General features: G+C 39.4%; 1 protein-coding gene across 5 annotated transcripts; it reads left to right on the forward strand.

The window, feature by feature from the left end:
- Positions 1–1,001: 1,001 nt before the first annotated feature.
- On the forward strand, positions 1,002–21,435 carry LOC133710467 (chromatin structure-remodeling complex protein SYD). Of its 5 annotated transcripts, XM_062136537.1 has the most exons (36): positions 1,002–1,142; positions 1,340–1,457; positions 1,561–1,622; positions 2,328–2,416; positions 2,523–3,311; positions 3,694–3,872; positions 4,271–4,437; positions 4,521–4,585; positions 4,700–5,422; positions 5,603–5,778; positions 7,110–7,207; positions 7,710–7,895; positions 8,037–8,217; positions 8,300–8,494; positions 8,566–8,609; positions 8,879–8,935; positions 9,048–9,144; positions 9,231–9,403; positions 9,488–9,701; positions 9,848–9,973; positions 10,084–10,173; positions 11,159–11,275; positions 11,349–11,429; positions 11,647–11,754; positions 11,889–12,058; positions 12,145–12,223; positions 12,315–12,389; positions 12,532–12,629; positions 12,714–12,821; positions 13,642–13,699; positions 13,791–14,021; positions 14,120–15,269; positions 15,368–16,374; positions 16,565–17,917; positions 18,035–18,382; positions 18,627–21,435. In XM_062136537.1, the coding sequence occupies exons 2-36, from the start codon at positions 1,350–1,352 to the stop codon at positions 21,189–21,191; spliced, it is 11,367 nt and encodes a 3,788-aa protein (XP_061992521.1). In that variant the 5' UTR covers positions 1,002–1,142; positions 1,340–1,349; the 3' UTR covers positions 21,192–21,435. The 5 variants fall into 5 exon arrangements, with proteins under 5 accessions (XP_061992521.1, XP_061992516.1, XP_061992519.1 ...); XM_062136532.1 differs by having other exon boundaries at positions 16,565–18,382; XM_062136535.1 differs by having other exon boundaries at positions 14,120–15,197; positions 16,565–18,382.
- The last annotated feature ends 261 nt before the right edge of the window (positions 21,436–21,696 follow it).

A 21,696-nucleotide genomic window follows, 5' to 3' on the forward strand; every position in this document is an offset into this window, starting at 1 on the left:
TTTATTTTTAAAAACCCCACCCCACTTCCACCCTTGATGGGGCTCGAACTATTGACCTCTTATATATGAGACCAAAGCCTTACCACCCCACCAAACACACACACCCATCTTGGCAACAAGGAAAATATGGTGGGCAACCATGGTGGACATGACTTTTGTTGTGGAAGACGGCGAGAGAGAGAATGAGAGTACGTTATGGATTTTTGGATTTAAATGAAGGGATTGAGATTATGTGTGGTAAGGTTCACGTTAAATAAATCTTATCTATTAAGAAACTGACAGCTCATTAAAAAAAAATACATATATTTATCATTCGGTTCAGTTTATTTGCGGTCGGTTTGAAGCACAGAACCTAATCAAAAAAAAAAAAAAAGATTCGGTTCGGTCAATGCAGTTTTTAGTGTTGTTTTAAAGTGGTACGGTTACCGTGTCCTTTTCTCGGCCCGGTTCGATCGATTTTCAACTTCCGATTCGGTTTGTGTCCACCTCTAGTGAGAACTACCGCTGCCGGCACTTTGGCTCGCTTTTTCTCAAACAAAGAATTTAAGCAGTGGCAGATGGAGGTAGGGGCCAACTCGATCCTATGCCCCCGTTAGTTTTTCTAATATATATATATATATATATATATATATATATATTCAAACTTGACTGAAGACATGATATATCATATCAATATCGATCAAGTAAATAAGCCTTTATAGTCAAATTTTTTCATCAATATCTCCTTGTGCATGACCAAGTTTCCCTTGTAATTTTTTTTTTTGGATAGATGGGGACCCAAAGGGAAAAAGCAAGAAACAATAACACACAGGCAATGGCTGTTGCAACTTTCCTAATGTAAAATTTTTTTTTGGTTACATCATTTGTAAATCTTTTGCTTCGTCAAAAAAAAAAAAAAAAAAAAGAAAAGTTTCGCACGCAAAATCGCTTGTGCACGTGCGAGACAAAGCACCTCACTTTTGCCTCATTATTGGGGCTTTGTGAGTCACTGAGCAGAAGACCCAAAGCAAATTTCATTTCTTCCTTTTTTTATTTGCGAGGGTTTACACCATCAATACAATCTCTCTCGCTCTCTCTCTCTCTCTATGAATCGCTCGTCGTGATCGCGTTCCCGTCCGATTCCGGCTCCTATCTCCGATCAGGTATTGCGCTCAGCCTTCTCCGTCTGATTCTCTTATTGCTTCTATTATCATAAATAAATCCCAAACCTAGAAAAAGTTCGGACAGAGCTCGATTGTTTTGCCCTAATTACAATATCACATATGCCTTTCTGTGAACTTGAGAGCTTGAATTTGATTGTTTTCTTTGATTTGATTTCGGTAATTTTGCATGGTACAAGTTCAAATGAGATGGCAGCTCCGTCACATAATGTTGAGTTGGAAGCAGCCAAGTTTCTGCACAAGCTCATTCAGGATTCTACCGATGAGCCCGCCAAACTTGCCACCAAGCTCTATGTGGTTCGTATTTCTCCTCTATTTCGTCTGTATTACTGCTGTGTACCTGGTTTCATCTTTTCGAAGCTTTCGTGCATTAATTCGGGGTTATTTTCGAGCAATGCAGATACTGCAACACATGAAGTCGAGTGGCAAGGAACATTCCATGCCCTATCAAGTGATATCAAGGTAAGGATTTGTTTACTCCATTTGACTCTTTTTTTTCTTTTCAATACTGGACTTTTTACTGAGTGGATTAGATACTTGATGCTTTAGTTGTTTAGACCCCTGATAGAACCTTGAAACAATGCTAGAATTGATGTTTAGTTTACTTGCGGTTGGTGAGTTTAGTAAGATTTCCCGTGGTTGGAACTTGGAAGTATAAGTAGATGCAAGTGTTGTATTCGATGCCTAATTTCACAGAGAATTTGGACTTGAGTTATATCGGGGGTTTGGATGATATTAATGCGTTGAGACTTTGAAGGTGAATCTTTTAGGTCTCTGCAACGAGTGAATAAACTTGTGGCTCATTGCATCATAAAACGTGCTCTCTCACTGCATAATTTTGAGGTCTGGAGTGAAACTGGACAGTCTTGGGTGGTGTCTGCAAATATTAATTATGTATCCTAAAGATTAACAAGCTTTTGGTTTGAAGATTCTTTTACATGAACTATTTTTCTGGTTTAGTTGTTCTTACTGCTATGTATTTCGTTAATGCGCATCTGATATGCCTCATTTGTCTCATTTTTTCCTTTTGATATATCAATAGTTTCTTTGCTTTATTTTCCCTTAATTAACTAGTCTATTGGGTCTTCTGCCCATTATCTTCATTTTTTTTCCCGGAGGGGGGTGTTTCCTACCATCTTGTCTAACTGTCTTCTTTGATCTACCAAGGGCCATGGAGACTGTTATTAATCAACATGGCCTTGATATTGAGGCTTTGAAGTCATCACGCATTCCTTTGTCTGGTGTAGCTCAAACAGGTAATCTATGAAGTGTATCTTGAAGTGCATTTTATTCTTTAAGCGGCCAGGCTCTATAAATTTCGCTTGGTCATCTTGAGGTGATTGGGCCAACATATTTCTGCAGGGTCTTCTCATACTGCTGGAGTTGCAAAAGATTCCAATACGGGCTTGGCCGAAACTGAGGTGTCAAAGATGGACCCATTTTCTTCAAGCAGACCACCTGTTGGACCTATCAGTACAGGGCATGACTATTATCAAGGATCTGCAACTCATCGAAGTAGTCAGTCTTTTGATCATGAAAGTCCATCTAGTTTAGACTCGAGGTCTGCCAATTCACAGTCCCAAGAAAGGCGTGATACAGCAAACCGGGACAACCAGGTCAATCGAAAGGATGGTAAAAAAGCCACCACTAAGAGGAAGAGGGGAGAGACTTCTGTACCCACAGAATCACAACTTGACAGCCCTCAAAATCTTGATACTATAGACAGTGTGGTTAATACGAGGAAGGGAAAGATGAGCAAAGGTGAACTGCCACCTGGTTTTTCAATTAAAGGTGGTGAAAATGCTAATTTTAATATCGTTCCCAGTAGTGGTCAAATGGAGCACTTTACTTCACCATCTGGAAGCATGAGACCAATGGTTAGAGTCAAGCAAGAAGGGCAACATTTAATAGAAAGGCAGGACTTGACCAACAGTAGCAATATGGAAGTTTCCTCTATTCATAACGCTTCAGCTCAGCAGCATGCTGCTTCCCTACCTCCTACAAATGACATTATGGGTGTGTGGAGTCAAAACAAACACGGGTTTCCTTATGAAAAGTCTCAAGTGCCCAGGTTTTCTTCCAATGTTGTCCCAGGAAATGTGACAGCAGAAAGTCCAATGCAGCAGTCAACAGCTCCATCTCCTGGATCAGGTAAGAATTTGAAAGTAATTAAACATTATTATTATAGTTGTGGGTTTACTTGCTTAAAAGCAACACATTTGAGCTGGAAAAGATGGAGATGTTTCAAACTTAATCAGGATGAAATTTCTAATAGAATAATTTGGACCCAGAGCCATGCCTTTAAAGAATCCCTTAGTATGAGATTATTGGTTTTGATATTAACTGTAGTGTTGTCCTGGTGAATTATAATCAAGCATGAATTATCTATATTTTGAAATGATATTTTCCCCCTTTCTTGTCCAACTTGAATAAATAGAAAATAATTTTGGAACTGAGGTTGATCTTATCAAGGAGGCTGAACCTCCTCGGTTATTGAGTAACTAATAATGGCTTGATATTGGTGGAAATTCAGGTTCTTTTGGCAAGATTCAAGGAGGTGTGCCTGGTTCTTCAAGTTCATATCAAGTAGCAGAACCACCAGCATTCTCAAGTCCAATGCACTATGGTGGCACATTGCCCTCAACTGGAAAGGCCATGGAGCATGATGGAGGAAATACTAATATGCTATCTGATGCAAATAAAACAGTGCAGGTACTTAATTTTTCATTCGTTATGTTTTCTACCTTTGAGCAAAACAAGGGCATCGTGCTCAATGGTGACTATCATGCTAAACAGCACCTGGTCTTTTTGTCGTCCATAACATATGACAAGTGAAACCAACCAAACTATCGGAATATACATACCATTTGCTTGTTGCAAATGTTAGGGCAATCATTCTGTTTAATGATATGTTTGCATTGCATTTGGTGTTTGACTTAAGTGTGTTCTCATTGTGGTGTCCTTTTAAAGGACGTCAACTTCGGTTGTTTTAAGATGTCTAGATTAATTTTAGATTTCTTTTGCATATGTACTAATTTTAAATACTGCTGGTTGAAAGCTCATATATATATATGTGTTGATTTGCTTCTGCTGCACGATGTTTTGGTCAGGCTGGCAGGCAAAATAATGCAGCAGAAATGAGTGTGGTGAGAAGTGCAGCTTCTAGAGATACTGGTAAATCTCCAGTTCATGTGGCCTCTGCATCTTCTGGCATGCCTTTCAAGGAACAGCAGTTGAAACAGCTCAGAGCACAGTGCCTTGTCTTTTTAGCCTTCAGGTAGTTGATTTCAGTTTTGGATCTGATGTTATCAAGTTCAAATATTTTTTTTAGTTGGGTTAAGTTGTGATTTCCGACTGCAGAAATGGTTTGCTGCCAAAGAAACTTCATCTTGAAATTGCACTCGGAAATACTTCACCTAAAGAAGGTATATATATATATATATATATTTTTTTTTTTGCCAATAAAACTCTCATTACTAATTTTCCAAATGACTAGAATGCAGTACCTTCATATTATCAGCTTTGATGTATTAACTTAGAAAATTCAGGTGGCAATACAGATGGGCCTCGAAAAGATTTTGTTGACCATAAAGGAAAAGCACAATCTTCAAATGAGCCAAATAACAATTCTGATGCTAGTATGCCATTTGGAAGACTTAACCATGAAACTGATAAAAGTGCACTCTCCAGTGGGAAACTCCTGGAGACTGACACCTTGGCAAAAGAATCCGAGAGCCCAAAAATGGAAGAAAGTAATGGCCCACCTCGAGATCAGTTTTTGCAGAAAGCAGAAGCTGAAACACAACCTCAAGAGACTACAGCTTCACTGGCATGTTTAACTGTGGCATCACAGCAGCCTGACTCAGGTGCAAGACGTGGTTTAACTGTTAACCCTGTGGAAAATATAGAAACTGGACATTTGCAAGTTGTACGGGCTAACACAGCCTCTGCTCTAATGGGTATGAACAAGCAGAACTCTGATATAAGCAGCTGGACTGGGCTTGGGAGTCAAAGTGAAGTTTCCAGAGGACTGTTACCTCCTTCTGCCAGTCAGTCTGAGATTGTTCCTGAAAGAAAAGATACCGCACCCAGTCAGTTCCAAACTCTTGGTAACAATATTTTGGGGAATCAAAATACTGCCAATCACCCAGCTTCTTTTGCATCTAGAGATCGTTGGAAACCAGTATCCGCAATTGGCAATGATCATCACCCAGTAGTTGCATCAAAGGATGCTCACATGATGCAAAAACATGTTTCCAAAGGTGAGAACAATTTCTTTATTTCATTATGTCTGGATTTATTGTCTTTTTCACTGATGGTGCTGCTTCTGGTAATTGTGGTGTAGATCATTCATAGCAATCTGATACATTCCCTCTAGTCTAACAAAAAATATTTTCTCTTGTTGACATAGAAGAATCACACGTTTTTTTTAATTGCTGCAGAACAAGTAAAGGAGAATAACCCAGCTTCTATTGATTTTCCACCTTCACCAAAGTACACAATGTCAGAGAAGTGGATTATGGATAAGCAGAAAAAGAAGCTCCTAGATGAACAAACTTGGACTCTTAAGCATCAAAAAGCAAGGGCAAAAATTGTGACATCTTTTCACAAGTTAAAGGTCTGTTAGAAAATTTTATATGGTGGTTTAAAACCAGTTAGTTCCTTTTTCGTTACCTAAGCATGTTTTTCAAATAAATTATGTCTGACATTTGCTATGGGATTATTATATGGTGACTGATCATTGTATTTCTTCCCGGGGAGGTTGGAATGCTAAAAGTTTTGGGGAAACTGAAAGTTAGCTTTGATATTAGTAGAGGTGTGGGTTATGTAACACCAAACTCCTGTCCTTGAAACTGATTTTAGTCTATTGAAAATGGAAATGGATGTTTTTCTACGAATTTCTTAACAAATATCCTCTGATTACCTTGCATTTTGAACCATTGAGACTTAATTTATGTCGAACTTTCATCAAATTCAAAGGAAAACTTTTTTGTGGCTGATTTATGAAATATGTACACTGTTTGTTTGTGAGAGTGGCGTTAAGAAGAAATGCTTGATGGCATTTCTGGAAGCAATGGTTGCCCCAAATCTACTTCATTATTGGTGTTTGGGTTAATTTGTAAAATTATTCTACTGGAAAATTGGAAAAACTTGGTGTCAGCTCACTTTAGTAGGATTTGCATTCTCATAACTTGAACGAAATAGGGATCATCAATTAAACAGATGAGTTTTAAGTTACTTTAACTATGCACTGCCATGATATTTGTGTTTAATAGGACGAACAGAAATACACAGGAAAAGTTGTTTGGCACATCATATGGTGCATCTCACTAAAGGGGAATACTTATGCTATTTGCTTGATAATTCTCATGTAGTTTTAGTGTTTGACTATTTTATAGCATATATCTGACTCTACAAACTAAAACTATACATCAGCCTGAAAAGGAAACTATTTGGTACTTACTTAGTTTGCCTTCTAAGTTACGATGTTCGATAAGTTATGTCCAAATCGTGGTTTTACCAAGTTGGTAATTCAGTTTTGAAAAGAAAAGTAATCTGTCAAATTCATTTATAACTCTCTGGAATGTTGTTTGTTGGAATCAGCAATCAACATCTGTCTTACACTGAGACTTTGACATCTTTCTGCTCAGCTTGTTTTTTGTTTTTGTTTTTTTGGTTACTTTTTCCCTTAATGCAAAAAGTTTGTTAAGAAAGCGGCTACATGCCCTAACCCACCCTATTCTGAAATACTAGTCTCCTTAGACTCTAAATTATAGATTGTTACTAGATTCAATAAATCCTGTGCGCATGAATTTGCATGTTTATATATTAGCAAACAGGTACTTGTAATGCATTGTTTGGCTGGTCCTTTTTATTTATTTATTTATTTATTTTTAAAATTTGATATTGTATGTGCCTCTGTACTACATCTTATTACTTTTGCTACAGGAAAATGTGAGCTCCTCTGAAGATATATCTGCGAAAACCAAAAGTGTTATAGAGCTCAAAAAACTACAACTCTTGGAATTGCAACGCCGTCTCCGGAGGTAATTGTTATTATGAGTTTCCAAGTTGAGACATTTACTCTGTCGATTTTATATCCTTGCCCACTTTCAAGACATAAGTTTTAAGAACCTTATAATGCTTTCCTACCTGCATCTTACTTGGTTACCTTCAAATTTAAATTTAAAAATGTGAAGTATGTCGTGTCAAATGTCGTTAAGGAGCTGACTGGATACAACTAACAAACCGCTTTAATGCTCTCTTACCTACTGTTTTTATTACATTCAATTTTACTCTACTTTTGAATTTAGAAGTCTGATTTTGTGTCAAAATCTTATTAAAGATCTGACTAATCTTATGGTGGAAAAAGTGGAATGACCTTTTTTAAAGTTTCGGCTGTGGGAATTATTTTTTGGAAATGTGACTTTATTTGGGACAAACGGAATATATTTATTGTCATTTTGACAATCTAACAATTACATTTTTTTTCTGTATAGTTTTGATTATTTCCTAGACACTTAAATGGTGTTCTATTTCATTTGGCAGTGAATTTTTGAATGATTTCTTCAAACCAATCAATACGGAGATGGATCGCGTGAAATCTTTTAAGAAACATAGACATGGCAGGAGGATAAAACAACTTGAAAAGTTTGAGCAAAAGATGAAGGAAGAAAGACAAAAGAGAATTCAGCAAAGACAAAAGGAATTCTTTGGGGAGTTAGAGGTTCACAAGTAAGTATCCTGCTCTTTTAGTATTTTCTATTATTTTAATCTTATATGTTTCAAGGAGCTAAAATAATCATTACTTTCCCAAGTCATTTGCTTTCTGGATTGGTGTGAATGCTTTTTGACTGGCTTTTAATCTGGACTTAGGGAAAGACTGGATGATGCCTTCAAAATTAAGAGAGAGCGCTGGAAAGGTTTCAATAAATATGTGAAGGAGTTCCACAAAAGGAAGGAACGTATCCATCGTGAGAAGATTGATAGGATCCAACGTGAAAAGATAAACCTGTTGAAGATTAATGATGTGGAGGGGTATTTACGAATGGTGCAGGTATGTGCTACATTTTACTGCTGTTAGGATTGCATCTGGCATTTTAATCTATTTTGTTTGACACTTTTGGAACTCATGATAGGATGCCAAATCAGACCGTGTTAAGCAGCTTCTCAAAGAGACAGAAAAATATCTTCAAAAGCTTGGATCCAAGCTACAAGATGCTAAGGCTTTGGCAAGTAGGTTTGAGCAGGATATGGACGAAAGTGGAAATGCAAGTGTTGTAGACAAGAGTGAACCTAGTTTGGAAAATGAAGATGAAAGTGACCAGGCGAAGGCAAGTTCTTCTTTGTGCGTTTCAGTTTTCATTGAAGTTTGTGCTCATTGAGTTATATATCTGTTTTGCAGCATTACTTGGAGAGCAATGAGAAATACTATTTGATGGCTCATAGGTATGGATATTTTCTTTATTTTGGTTTTACTGTAATTTCATATCTCTTGCTGCATTATAATTTAGAGGTCTCACTTTGTAACAGTTTTTAGTGGTGGACAAACTTAGTAACCTTTGGTTCCCTTTATCTTGCTCTTGAATTTTTTTCCTCGTCTTGGAGCATCAGTTTCTTTGTAAAAATAGAACTGTGGGCGTTTTTAGGCCTTCTGTTTTACATTTTTTTTTTTCCAATGCTTGCCAAGTATCTTACTGTCAACCTTGTTTTCGCAGTATAAAGGAGAACATTGCAGAGCAGCCGTCTTATGTTAAGGGTGGGAAATTGAGAGAGTGAGTAAAATGTGCTCAATAACATTATTAGCTTTCTTTTCTGGTTTGGGGAAGGGTAAAGGAGGAAGATCCTTATTCTCAATTTAAAGCGATATTCTTTCCCCCCTTTCAGGTACCAAATGAATGGCTTAAGGTGGTTGGTGTCACTATACAACAATCATTTGAATGGTATTCTTGCTGATGAAATGGGCCTAGGTAAAACTGTTCAGGTAGGGATTGATTTTGTGTCTGCCCCTAAGCTATTCAGTCCTTTTCCAGTTTGCATGCCTACAATCTGAAATATTTGTGTCTCCAGGTTATATCTTTAATCTCTTACCTGATGGAAGCAAAAAATGATCGAGGACCTTTCCTAGTGGTTGTGCCTTCTTCAGTTTTACCAGGATGGGAAACAGAAATTAACTTTTGGGCCCCTACTATTAATAGGATTGTTTATTCCGGGCCCCCAGAGGAGAGACGTAGGCTATTTAAGTAATCACATCAAAACTGAACAGCTTTCCTTCTTGTTTTTGGTTTTTAGTTGTAAATAAACTCAGCAGTTGCGTTATCTTGCAGGGAAAGAATAGTTCAACAGAAATTTAATGTCCTCCTTACTACGTATGAGTATCTGATGAATAAGCATGACAGACCTAAACTGAGCAAAATCCACTGGCATTATATAATAATTGATGAAGGCCATCGCATAAAGAATGCTTCCTGCAAGTTAAATGCGGACTTGAAGCATTATCAGAGTTCTCACAGATTGCTGTTAACTGGAACTCCACTACAGGTTTCCAGCTCTCTTCTCTTCTGTCCTTATTTTGTTTATTGTTTTCACTCATTTTCTGCTACGGTTTATTATATGTGTGCGGTCTTTCCCTGACTGGTTTAATAACATGGCATCCTGATTTATTTTTAATAATCTGTTTTGACTAGAATAATCTTGAGGAGTTGTGGGCGCTACTAAACTTCTTGTTGCCTAATATATTTAATTCATCTGAAGATTTTTCTCAGTGGTTCAACAAACCATTTGAAAGTAGTGGTGATAGCTCAGCTGATCAAGTAAGCTTTTATATGTTGTATTTCTGACATTGACTTCTTAAAATCTCCTATAACTTCAGTTGCATTAAAATCTAATGCTCATGTATTTATCGTTGTGTTATGTTGACAAGGCCTTATTATCTGAGGAGGAGAATCTATTGATCATAAACCGTCTCCACCAAGTACTTCGACCTTTTGTCCTTCGGAGGCTGAAGCATAAGGTTCTTAAATGTGTTTTGTGCTTATCAACAGTATTTATTTGGAAACTGCTTTTTATTACATGTTGGCATATTGGAGTTCATTTGTCCTCCTGTGGATTTTAAAAATCTGGGTTTCTATGTCTTGTTGTGTGATGCTCGTATACTTGTATGTGGATGCATCTCTATAGTACTCTGGACTTGTTTTATTTGCATCCTTTAAAAGGTCTTGAGCCACCAATCTGGCAGAACAACTCAAAGATAAAGTCTTGTTAATTTCTTCTTGCTCGTTCCAAGTTCGAATTACCATTTGGTGGTGTTCTGGTCAAGGAAGTGTTTTGTCAGTATATGATATTTTGGCACTGATTTTGGATGTTCACAATTGTGTTTATTCTACGAAAATGCCATTTGTGCCAGTCATCTTTGGAGTTTAATGATTTAGCTTGTTCTGTACATTGATTGTGGAGATGGACACTGAAGCAACAAAACAATTTCCTTCTTATGGAAGGCATGTATAGAGTGCTTAGTGATAGTACAAATCTATGACATTTTCAGTATGTATTTATGGTGAACTTGATGCTTCCTGATTGATAGTTTCTGAATCCAGCATTGGAATTGAGCTATGCTCCTTTTTTTTTTTCTTTCAAGGGCCATAGAAACACTTTTTTTACGCTCATCTACCAGCCTATTTAATTTAATACATTATTTTTACAAAATTCCCTAAGAATTCGTTATAGACATGTTGGACATTCTGAGCTGCTCATGTGTCTGGCTTTATATCTGATTATCTTGCATTGAGAAATTTGATATATAATGTCTCACTGCTGGTCCTTAGGCAATGTGATTGAGATTTCATCCCAGCAATCAGAAACTCTTGGATTTTATGGTTTATCTTTCGAAGTTTAGTCAATATATAAATATTGAACTTTGGAAATTTAGTCAATATATAAATATTGAACTTTGGAAATCACCATGCTAATGGTCTTGCATTTTAAATTCTTTATGGCAGGTTGAGAATGAACTACCCGAAAAGATTGAGAGACTTGTAAGATGCGAGGCTTCTGGTTACCAGAAGCTTTTGATGAAGAGGGTAGAGGAAAATCTGGGTTCAATTACTAATTCAAAGGTAGTTTAGTTCTTGCTTGTATAAAGCCAAGGGAACTCCAAGTTGTTTCTTACCATGCACATATCATTTTCAGGCCCGGTCAGTGCACAACTCTGTTATGGAGCTTCGAAATATATGCAATCATCCATATCTCAGCCAGCTTCATGTAGAGGAGGCATGTTCATTCCCTGTTCATTTTAAGTTCTTAACTCTTATGAAAGATAATGGAAGTGAGAAGTATATAATTTTTAATCATCACCTTGTAAACGGTAGATTGTTTCTTTGTTTTTCACAAGTGCCCTTTTAAGATTTGAAGACCTTTCTTTTCCTTTCTTTTGTGTGCTGAGTAAGCTTTCTTCTAAATAAACTTGTTATCTGATTGCATCTTGCAGATTGATAACTTAATACCAAAGCACTATCTGCCACCAATTATTAGGCTTTGTGGGAAGCTTGAGATGTTAGACCGATTACTTCCCAAGCTAAAAGCAACAGATCATAGGGTATGGAATGCTTTTACATGTTTCTTGCCACATGGTTTGTTTGTTTTTATTCTGCAGATTATTCTTTTTTTTTTTTCTTCCTTTTTTCTGTATCTGATGTAAGATGTAAATGACTAAAATTTATCACTCTGCAGGTTCTTTTCTTTTCCACAATGACTAGGCTACTTGATGTCATGGAGGAATATCTCAGCTTTAAGCAGTATCGGTACCTTAGGTTGGATGGACATACATCTGGTAGTGATCGTGGTTCCCTTATTGATAATTTCAATAAACCAGATTCTCCCTTTTTCATATTTCTTCTCAGGTAATCCTTGATGCTCTATTCACATGTGTTGATGCGTGTCTGCATGTGTACTTCTGTTTTCTACTGACATTTGTAATATTTGTTAGCATTCGGGCTGGTGGTGTTGGTGTAAATCTTCAAGCTGCAGATACGGTGATAATATTTGACACGGACTGGAATCCACAGGCAATTTACGGAATTACTGTACACTGATTTTATTTTGTATTTAGACTCAAAAATTTGAAATATGAAAGCTGTTCTGTTGGTGAATTGTCAGGTTGATTTGCAAGCACAGGCAAGGGCTCATAGACTTGGCCAGAAGAGGGATGTTCTTGTTCTTCGATTTGAAACGGTAGGTAATTTGCCACCCCCTGGGTTATTGTGCCGATGGAGTCATTTATAAGCTCTCCTTTTTATTATGTTTTGTGTTTTCAGTAGAGAATTTACTTGAGAGTGTATATCTGTCTGCTTCAATTAGTTCTTTTTGTTTTAAGGTCCAAACTGTTGAAGAACAAGTCAGAGCTGCAGCTGAGCACAAACTGGGAGTTGCTAATCAGAGCATTACTGCTGGTTTCTTTGACAACAATACAAGGTTGGTTGGATATTTGCTGTGCTGAACTCTGGTATACTGATCTAAAGTAGTTCGTAATTGCTCATGAAAATTGGTTTATCACAGTGCGGAAGATCGAAGAGAATATTTGGAGTCACTTTTGCGTGAGAATAAGAAAGAGGAAGCTGCACCTGTATTGGATGATGATGCTTTAAATGATCTCTTAGCTCGCAGGTATATAAATTTGATCATTTCTGATGTTTATCTGTCTGCACTCGTCTTTGATGTGCTTGATCATCTAAAAGAACCCGACCATTGAGAATTCATCTTTCCTGTTTCAGCATAAACATGTCCATCATAATTTGTCCGAACAAATTCCAGTGGTTTCTGGAATAATTTTTTTTTTCCATTATTATTATTATTATTATTATTATTATTATTTTTTCATCATTTTATAAGAAACAAGTGTGTTCCCAAGAAAGGAACAGAAACGTAAGCAGTGGACAAGAAGTTGAAAGCAGCAACTAACAAAAGAATGACAAAAAGTACTCCAACAGGCGGACGAGCCTATAAAGATCCTTAACCCCCATTCATGGTGGTCTTCAGTATCCTTCTACTCATGTCCATCCAATTACAACCAAAACTCTGCAACCGCAAAGAGCTTTAGCTAAAATGCTGAATAAATGAAAACATGCTTCTTATTAAGTTACCTCTTAGGAAGACACCTTACACTGCAGACAATTAGTGTAATCGTACCTCACCATTTTGTTTGACTTGCTTGAACTTACTGCTTGTCGAGTTTGCTACCCTTTTTTTATGTAGGTAAAACTATCTATAAATTCATAGGGGCTTGGAATTTCACAATCAGAAGGCATAATATGTTGGATTTGATTACTGATGTTATTTTGCAAAGCCTTTCTGTCTTGCCTGATTTTGTCATTATTACTGCTATTTGCCAAATTTCAAAAAAGTTACTTAATCTCCTCACGTAGGAATTTTCTTTTTTAATTGATTTTATTTGAATTGGATCATGAAATGAGCGTCTCTCTTGCAGTGAGTCAGAAATTGATGTCTTTGAATCAGTGGACAAAAGAAGGCGAGAGGAAGAAATGGTATTGACTTAATTAGTATTAACATCACTGCAGATGTCACATGCTACCTACATGTCTTATGGGATGACTATAAAATTATTTCATTTGGCAGGCATCATGGAGGAAGTTAGCATGTGTACAAGGGAAGGATGGTTCTGAATCTCTGCCTCCCTTGCCTTCTCGGCTTGTGACAGAGGATGACTTGAAGGAGTTCTATGAAGCGATGAAGATATATGAGGTGCCAAAGACAGGTGTAGTTTCTAATGTTGGGATAAAGCGGAAGGGTCAGTCTCTGGGGGGACTTGATACTCAACGATATGGAAGGGGAAAGCGGGCTAGAGAGGTTTGTTTTTCAAATCTTATTTTGATTGTTGAAATGTATTCTTTTTGACATTGCCTCGTTTACCATAATGATTTTTTTTTTTTCCTAATGGTTTTTAGGTTCGCTCATATGAAGAGCAATGGACGGAAGAGGAATTTGAAAAGTTGTGTCAGGCTGAGTCCCCTGATTCCCCTGAAAAAGCAAAGGAAGAAGTTACAGAGTCAAACTTACCGAAAGATGAAAGTGGCTCTGTGGTGGCTGTTAGAAGAACTGAACTTCCTGCTCCACCTCCACCAGACTTACCACCACCATCTGTTGAGCTGCCACAACAAAGTAAAGAGGTAACCCCACCAGCTAAACGAGGCCGTGGCAGGCCAAAAAGAGCAACAGTAGATCAATCACCAACTGCAGTTGTTCTTACAGCGCCTGTTGGAACAGTCAAAGTGGATACAGGGTTAGAGATAGGACCGGTGACTAGCTGTGTAACAAACTCAGCCCCAGATTTAGTACCTGATTCTGGTGATATTGAGGGTATTGGTGGAGTTGCAGGAAGTACCGATCTCGTGGCGTCACCTAGATCTCATCCAACAGCTCCTAAGCCTTCCGTTTCTGTTACTCCTCCCTCCCAATTGAGTACTATTAGCCCTTCTGCACCCACACAAGTAAGAGGAAAGGGTCGGAAAACTAAGAGTGGACAGGAAGCACCCCGGCGTAGGGGAAAGAAACAGGGGCAAGTATCTCCTGGTTCTGATTCAAAACAAATTGAGCTTTCACAGAAGACATCTGTTGATCCGTTGGAAAATGAAACCATTGGCATGAGTGAAACTGTTTCTGCAGCCCAGAGTCCTGCTTCTTGTGCTTTAAAAGGTGCAGAAGGGGCCGATCATCAGTCTGGCATTGTAATGGTTTTGAGTTCTCAGTCCACCCGCCTTGTCCCTGCTGTTGCTCCTTTATCTCAACCTTCCCCTTCCCCTACTGTACCGGTGAAAATGAAACCACAAAACCGGATGGCTCAAAGTGGTGTTGGAGCTCCCCGCCGTAGGGGGAAGAAACAGGTGCCAGCATCACCTGCTGTTACTGATGCGCTGGTTGGCCCTGATTTGACACCAAATATGCTTCCACTGGATAAATCAGGGGATTCACGTGGGAGCAAAGACATAGACATGAGAAGTAAGCAAGAGGCTGATGTTTTAGCAGGTGAGGATATAAATTCAACTCCAAATTCAGTTAACTTAGCCCAAGTTAAGCAGACTACAAACTCATCCATGGGTAAATACTGTTCATCTTTGCTAGTCTATGAAATTCTTTCAATCATTGAAATCAAAATCAAATTATCTTTGCATAAATTGAAATTTTAAAATTTGCAGGCCCTGCATCGGGAGAAAGTCCAAACCTAAAAGAGGCTTTGCCTGAAAATTGCTCATCCAAACCTAAGAATGACAAGATTTCAGGAGATGAAGGTTCTACCACACCAGCTGCTGTATCAAATGAGACCATTTCAGAGGTGAATAAGAGTCATACTCTGGAGGAGAAAGCTCTTCCAGCAATTCCAACTTTGATCGCTGCATCTCCTGTTTTTAATCCTTCAACTGGTTCCCTTCCCGGTTCTACTCCCATGGAAAGCACTGGTGAGGCAAAACATCATGGTGCTGAGATTTCTCCTAGCTCTCAGTCAAAGCTGTCCTCTTCTGTTTCTCCTTCTTCTCAGTCTATCACTCCTAGCCCTTCCAAACCTGTGGAAGTCAAAAAACAGGGTCGAAAGGCTTCAAGCAGAGCTGAAGCACCCCGTCGCAGGGGAAAGAAGCAGGCTCCTGTGTTCCCAGCTGTTCCTGGTGGTCCAGCTAGTCAGGATCCAGAATTAAGTTTTCAGGTACAGGATATGTCTGGTGGTACATTGGGGAGTAAGACTGCTGAACTGGGAAGAAAGCAAGGTACTGATGGGCAGGAACTGTCACATGTTATTCAATCCCAGACAAGTCAAGTGCATTTAGTTAGCAGTTTAACTGATTCTGATCCAAAAAGAAAAGAGCACCCAAGCTATCCTATCCAAAATAAGCAGCCTACAAACTCATTATCAACAATTGACAGTGCTGCTGGATCCTCTGATAAGAGTTCTGCTCTGGGACGTATCCAGACTGCTAACGTAAACGATGTTGCTCGTGTGATGAAAGAGGTCTTTTCTGGCACACGTCTATCAAAAGCGAAAATTTCTGAGTCTTTTGGGAGAGAAGGTCGTGGTTCCCCCCGTGTACCTGTATCCAGTAAGACTCCGGTGGACATGGCCGAAAACCAAAATCTGGAGGATAAAGCATGTTCTGGTATGGAATTGAAGGTTTCTGAACCTGAGATGGGTGATCTTTCGAATGCGTCCAAGGTTAGTTGTATTTACTGGGAATAAAGATATACCGTCGAGATACTTTTTAAATTGCTCCAGATATTGTACATGGGTTACATATCGTATACATGTATACATGTGCACTTGAATGCCCTGAGACAGTGACAAGAGTTGAATTATTTTTAAATAATCTTTAACTATTATTTGGTGTCATATGTTTATATCTCAGGTTGGTGCAGTGGTTGTTCCAGAAAACATTACCTCCTTAGCAACTGAAGGAAAAAAGGTAGACTGCTTACCTGTTGGCAGCTTAGTAACACTGGAGAGTTCAAAAGGATCTCCAGCTGAAAAGGATTCTTTGATGGCTTCCTACAATGCTTCTGGGAGAGTGGCAGAAATTGATCAGCCTGTGGTTACACTGACCATGGGCAGTGATAGTGTTGAATGCTCATCTGAGACAGGGCCTGTGGGCAGTCTTAAATCACAGGAGTCAGAACATGAAGCTAGAGCTAGTGATGCTTTTCAGGTTTCCGGAACACTGCCAGAAAATGTGTCTGGAAACATGGATCAGCCCTTGGTAACCTTGAGCAAGGAGTGTGCTAGTGTTGCAGCCTTGTCTGAGCCAGGGACTCTAGGATGCTCCAAGTCACCAGAGGAGTCGGGCTGTGAAGCTAAAGTTGGTGATACTTCTCAGATTTGTGGAATGCTGCCAGAAAATGTTTCTGGAAAAATGGATCAGTCTCTGGTTACTTTGACCATGGGAGGTGATAGTGTTGTAGGCTTATCTGAGGCACAACCTATAGACAGCTCCAAGCCACCAGAGGAGTTAGAATGTGCAGCTAAAGTTGTTGAAACTTCTCAGGTTTGTGTGACAAGCATAGATCACCCTCCAATTACGTTGACTATGGGGGGTGATAGTGTTGAAGGCTCTGAGGCAGGTCCTGTAGGTAGCTCCAAACCTCAAGAGGAGGTGGAATGTGAGGCTAAAGTTGGTAATACTTCTCAAGTTAACGAGCCAATGCCGGAAAATGCATCTGAAAACCTGGATTTCCAGCCCTCTTATGAAGCTAAAGTTGGTGATGTTTCTGAGGTTTGTGAGATATCGACAGAAGTTGTGCCTGAAAACATGGATTTGCAGCCATCTTCAACAGGGCAGGAGTCGGAATCTGAAGCTAAATTTGGTGTTGCTTCTCAGGTTCGCGAGACGGTGTTGGACATTGTATCTGAAAACATGGAGTTGCAGCCATATTCAACAGTGCAAGAGTTGAAATCTGAAGACAAAGTTGATGCCTCTCAGGTTTGTGAGACAGTGTTGGAATTTGTACCTGAGAAAATGGATTTGCAGCCATCTTCAACAGTGCAGGAGTCGGAATCTGAAGCTAGAGGTGGTGAGGCTTCTCAGGTTAGCAAAACATTGCTGGAGTCTGAAAACATGGATTTGCAGACATCGGCAACAGCACACGACTCAGTAGCTGAAGCTAAAGCTGGTGAGGCATTTCAGTTTAGTGAAACATTGCTAGAGTCTGAAAACATGGATTTGCAAACATGTTCAACAGCACAGGAATCAGAATCTGAAGCAAAAGTAAGTGATGCATCTGAGGTTTGTGAGACATTGCTGGTGTCCGAAAACATGCATTTGCAACCATCTTTAACAGTTCAGGATACACAATCTGAAGCTAAAGTTGGTGATCATTCTCAGGTTTGTGAGACATTGCTGGAGTCTGAAAACATGGATTTGCAGCCATCTTCAGGAGCACAAGTGTCTGAAGCTGATGTTGAAATGGGTGATGTTTCTCAGGTTTGTGAGACATTGCCGGAGTCTGAAAACATGGATTTGCAACCATCTTCAACTGTACAGGAGTCTGAAGCTGAAGCTAACATTTCTGAATCTTTTGGGAGAGAATGTAGTGTTTCCCCTGGTGTACCTGTATCCAGTGAGACTCCGGTGGACATGGCCAAAAACCAAAATTTGGAGGATAAAGCATGTTCTGGTGTGGAATTGAAGGTTTCTGAAACTGAGATGGGAGATCTTTTGAATGCGTCCGAGGTTAGTTATATTTACTGAGAATGAATTTATACAGTATGAAATCTCTATTGATGGTTTCAAACATTGTACGTTACCTTTCAATGCCGAATTACGGAGATATTAAGTGTATTGTCTTGTAGGATATTATGATGACGGTTACTTATCACATGCATGTGCACTTGAATGCCCTTAGACAGTCAAAAGTTGAATAATTTTTAGGAATTCAGTGAACTATTGTTTGATTTCATATATTTTTATATTTCAGGCTGACAAGGTGGTTGTTCCAGAAAATGCATCTTCAGAAAACATTGATTTCTCTGCATCCTCCTTAGCAAACAAAGGAAAGAAGGTTGATTGCTTACCTGGAGGTTCTGTTGGCAGCTCAGTAACACTGCAGGGATCAAATGAATCTCCAGCTGAAAAGGATTTGATGAATTCTTATGATGCTTTTGGGAGAGTGGCAGAAATTGAATCTGAAAACATTGATCAGCCTCCCGTTACGTTGACCATGGGCAGTGATAGTGTTGAAGGCTCATCTGAGGCAGGGCCTTTAGGCAGTCTCAAATCACAGGAGTCAGAGCATGAATGTAAAGTTAGTGATGCTTTTCAGGTTTCTGTGACATTGCCAGAAAATGTGTCTGGAAACATGGATCAGCCTTTGATTACTTTGAGCAATGGGTGTGATACTGTTGAAGCCTTATCTGTGCCCAAGTCTTCTGAGGAGTCGGACTGTAAAGCTAAAGTTGGTGACGCTTCTCAGATTTGTGCAACGCTGGCAGAAATTTTTTCTTGTAACATGGATCAGCCTGCGGTTACTTTGACCATTGGAGGTAATAGTGTTGCAGACTTACCTGAGGCACAACCTATTGGCAGCTCCAAGCCACCAGAGGAGTTAGAATGTGAAGTTAAAGTCGTTGAAGCTTCTCAGGTTTGTGGGACATGGCCAGAAAATACTTCTGAAAGCATGGATCAGCCTCCAGCTACATTGACCGTGACGTGTGATAGTGTTGAAGCCTCATTTGACGCGGGTCCTGTAAGAAGCCCCAAACCTCTAGAGGAGATGGAGTGTGAAGCCAAAGTTGGTGATGCTTCTCAAGTTTGTGAGTCATTGCCGACAAATGTGTCTGAAAACATGAATTTCCAGCCCTCTTCTGACGCTAAAATTGGTGATAATCCTGAGGTTTTTGAGACATTGACAGAAGTTGAAAACATGGATTTGCAGCCATCTTCAACGGTGCAGGAGTCGGAATCTGAAGCTAAAGTTGGTGATGCTTCTGAGGTTGGTGAGACATTGGCGGAAGTTGTGCCTGAAAACCTGGATTTGCAGCCATCTTCAACAGTGCAGGAGTCGAAATCTGAAGCTAAAGTTGGTGATGCTTCTAACATTTGCGAGACATTTTTGGGATTTGTTCCTGAAAACATGGATTCACAGCCATCTTCAAGAGTGCGGGAGTTGGAGTCTGACACTAAAGTTGGTGAGACATCGACAGAAATTGTGCGCGAAAAAATGTATATGCAGCCATCTTCAACAGTGCCGGAGTTGGAATCTGAAGCTAAAGTTGGTGATGCTTCTCATGTTTGTGAGACAGTGTTGGAATTTGTTCCTGAAAACATGGATTTGCAGCCATCTTCAACAGCGCTGGAGTTGCAATGTGAAGCTAAATTTGGTGTTACTTCTGAGGTTTGTGAGACCATAACAGAAATTGTATCTGAAAACATGGATTTGCAGCCATCTTCAATGTCACCTGAGTCGGAATCTAAAGCTAAAGTTGGTGAGGCTTCTCAGGTTTGTGAGACATTGCCAGAGTCTGAAAATATGGATTTGCAGCCATCTTCAACTGCACTGGAATCTGAAGCTAAAGTTGGTGATACGTCTCCGGTTTGTGAGACATCGCCGGAGTCCAAAAACATGGATTTGCAGCCATCTTCAGGAGCACAGGATTCTGAAGCTGATGCTAAAGTGGGTGATGTTTCTCAGGTTTGTGAGACATTGCTGGCTGAAAACTTGGATTTGCAGCCATCTTCAACTGCACAGGAATCTGAAGCGAAAGTTAGTGATGCGTCTCAGGTTTGTGAGACATCGCCGGAGCCCAAAAACATGGATTTGCAGCCATCTCCGACAGCAGAGGAGTCAGAATCTGTAGATAAAGTTGGTGATGTGTCTCAGGTTTGTGAGACATTGCCGGAGTCCGTTAACATGGATTTGCAGCCATGTTCGACAGCACATGAGTCGGAATCTGAAGCTAAAGTTGGTGAGGCGTCTCAGGTTTGTGAGACATTGCCGGAGTCTGTAAACATGGATTTGCAGCCATGTTTGACAGCACATGAGTCGGAATCTGAAGTGAAAGTTGGTGAAGCGTCTGAGGTTTGTGAGACATTGCCGGAGTCTGTAAACATGGATTTGACATTGCGAGAGTCTGGAAACATGGATTTGCAGTCACCTTCAGCAGCACATGAGTCTGAATCTGAAGCTAAAATTGGTGATGATTCCAAGGTTCGTGAGACATTGCCGGAGTCTGACAACATGGATTTGCAGCCATCTTCAACAGCACTTGAGTCAGAATCTGAAGCTAAAGGTGGTGAGGCTTCTCAGGTTTGTGAGACACTGCCAGAGTCTGAGAACATGGATTTGCAACCATCTTCAAGAGCTCAGGAATCTGAAACTGAAGCTAAAGTAGGTGATGTTTCTCAGGTTTGTGAGACGTTGCTAGGAAATGTGCCCAAAAACATGGATATGCCACCATTGGCAACAGCGCAGGAGGTTGAAGACGTGAAGTTATCGTCTGAGGAACCCATCGATAGCTCAGGGGCACCGCCTAAAGCTGAGTGAGTGTATAACCTCAGAACTTTGTACAGCTTATTAGAGCAGAAATATGTAATATAAGCTATTCAGTATTTAAGGATTGATTTGCCCTTAATCATAAAAGGGTATCATACGTTATTCAGTTATCAAGTAGATAGAGCGCAAGTAATATAACGTATCTAGTGCCCAACAGTGTTTTATGCCCTCCTGGGTGTGCTAGCTTCACTACCCGTCAATTAGTTTTTTCGCTAGAAGCTAATTTTATTTATAATTTCCGGCGGTTTCCTTACCTATTTCCATTTTTTTAAAGCATTTTGGATGCAAATATCGTTCTCTGCATTGCGTTTTATTTCCCCTCAGACTATTCGGTGGATGAAATGTCTAATTGATTTTTGTGGCAGAAGCGTTTATTCTTGTAATATTAGATCCTTCAAAGAAAATCCTCCTCCACTCATATGACACCGAAGGAACAAATGTTTTGTTGTTTAAGTTGTCTCACACAAAGTAACATTTAATACATTATGAAATTTAT

This window comes from Rosa rugosa, chromosome 5, assembly GCF_958449725.1.
Source record: "Rosa rugosa chromosome 5, drRosRugo1.1, whole genome shotgun sequence".
Taxonomy (NCBI): Eukaryota; Viridiplantae; Streptophyta; class Magnoliopsida; order Rosales; family Rosaceae; genus Rosa; species Rosa rugosa.

Coding starts and splice junctions, on each gene's coding strand:
- LOC133710467 (XM_062136532.1), top strand. CDS start 1,350: ATGGCAGCTCCGTCACATAATGTTGAGTTGGAAGCAGCCAAGTTTCTG. Junction 9,702..9,847: donor TAACTGGAACTCCACTACAG/GTTTCCAGCTCT, acceptor TGTTTTGACTAG/AATAATCTTGAGGAGTTGTG. Junction 12,822..13,641: donor AATGATCTCTTAGCTCGCAG/GTATATAAATTT, acceptor TCTCTCTTGCAG/TGAGTCAGAAATTGATGTCT.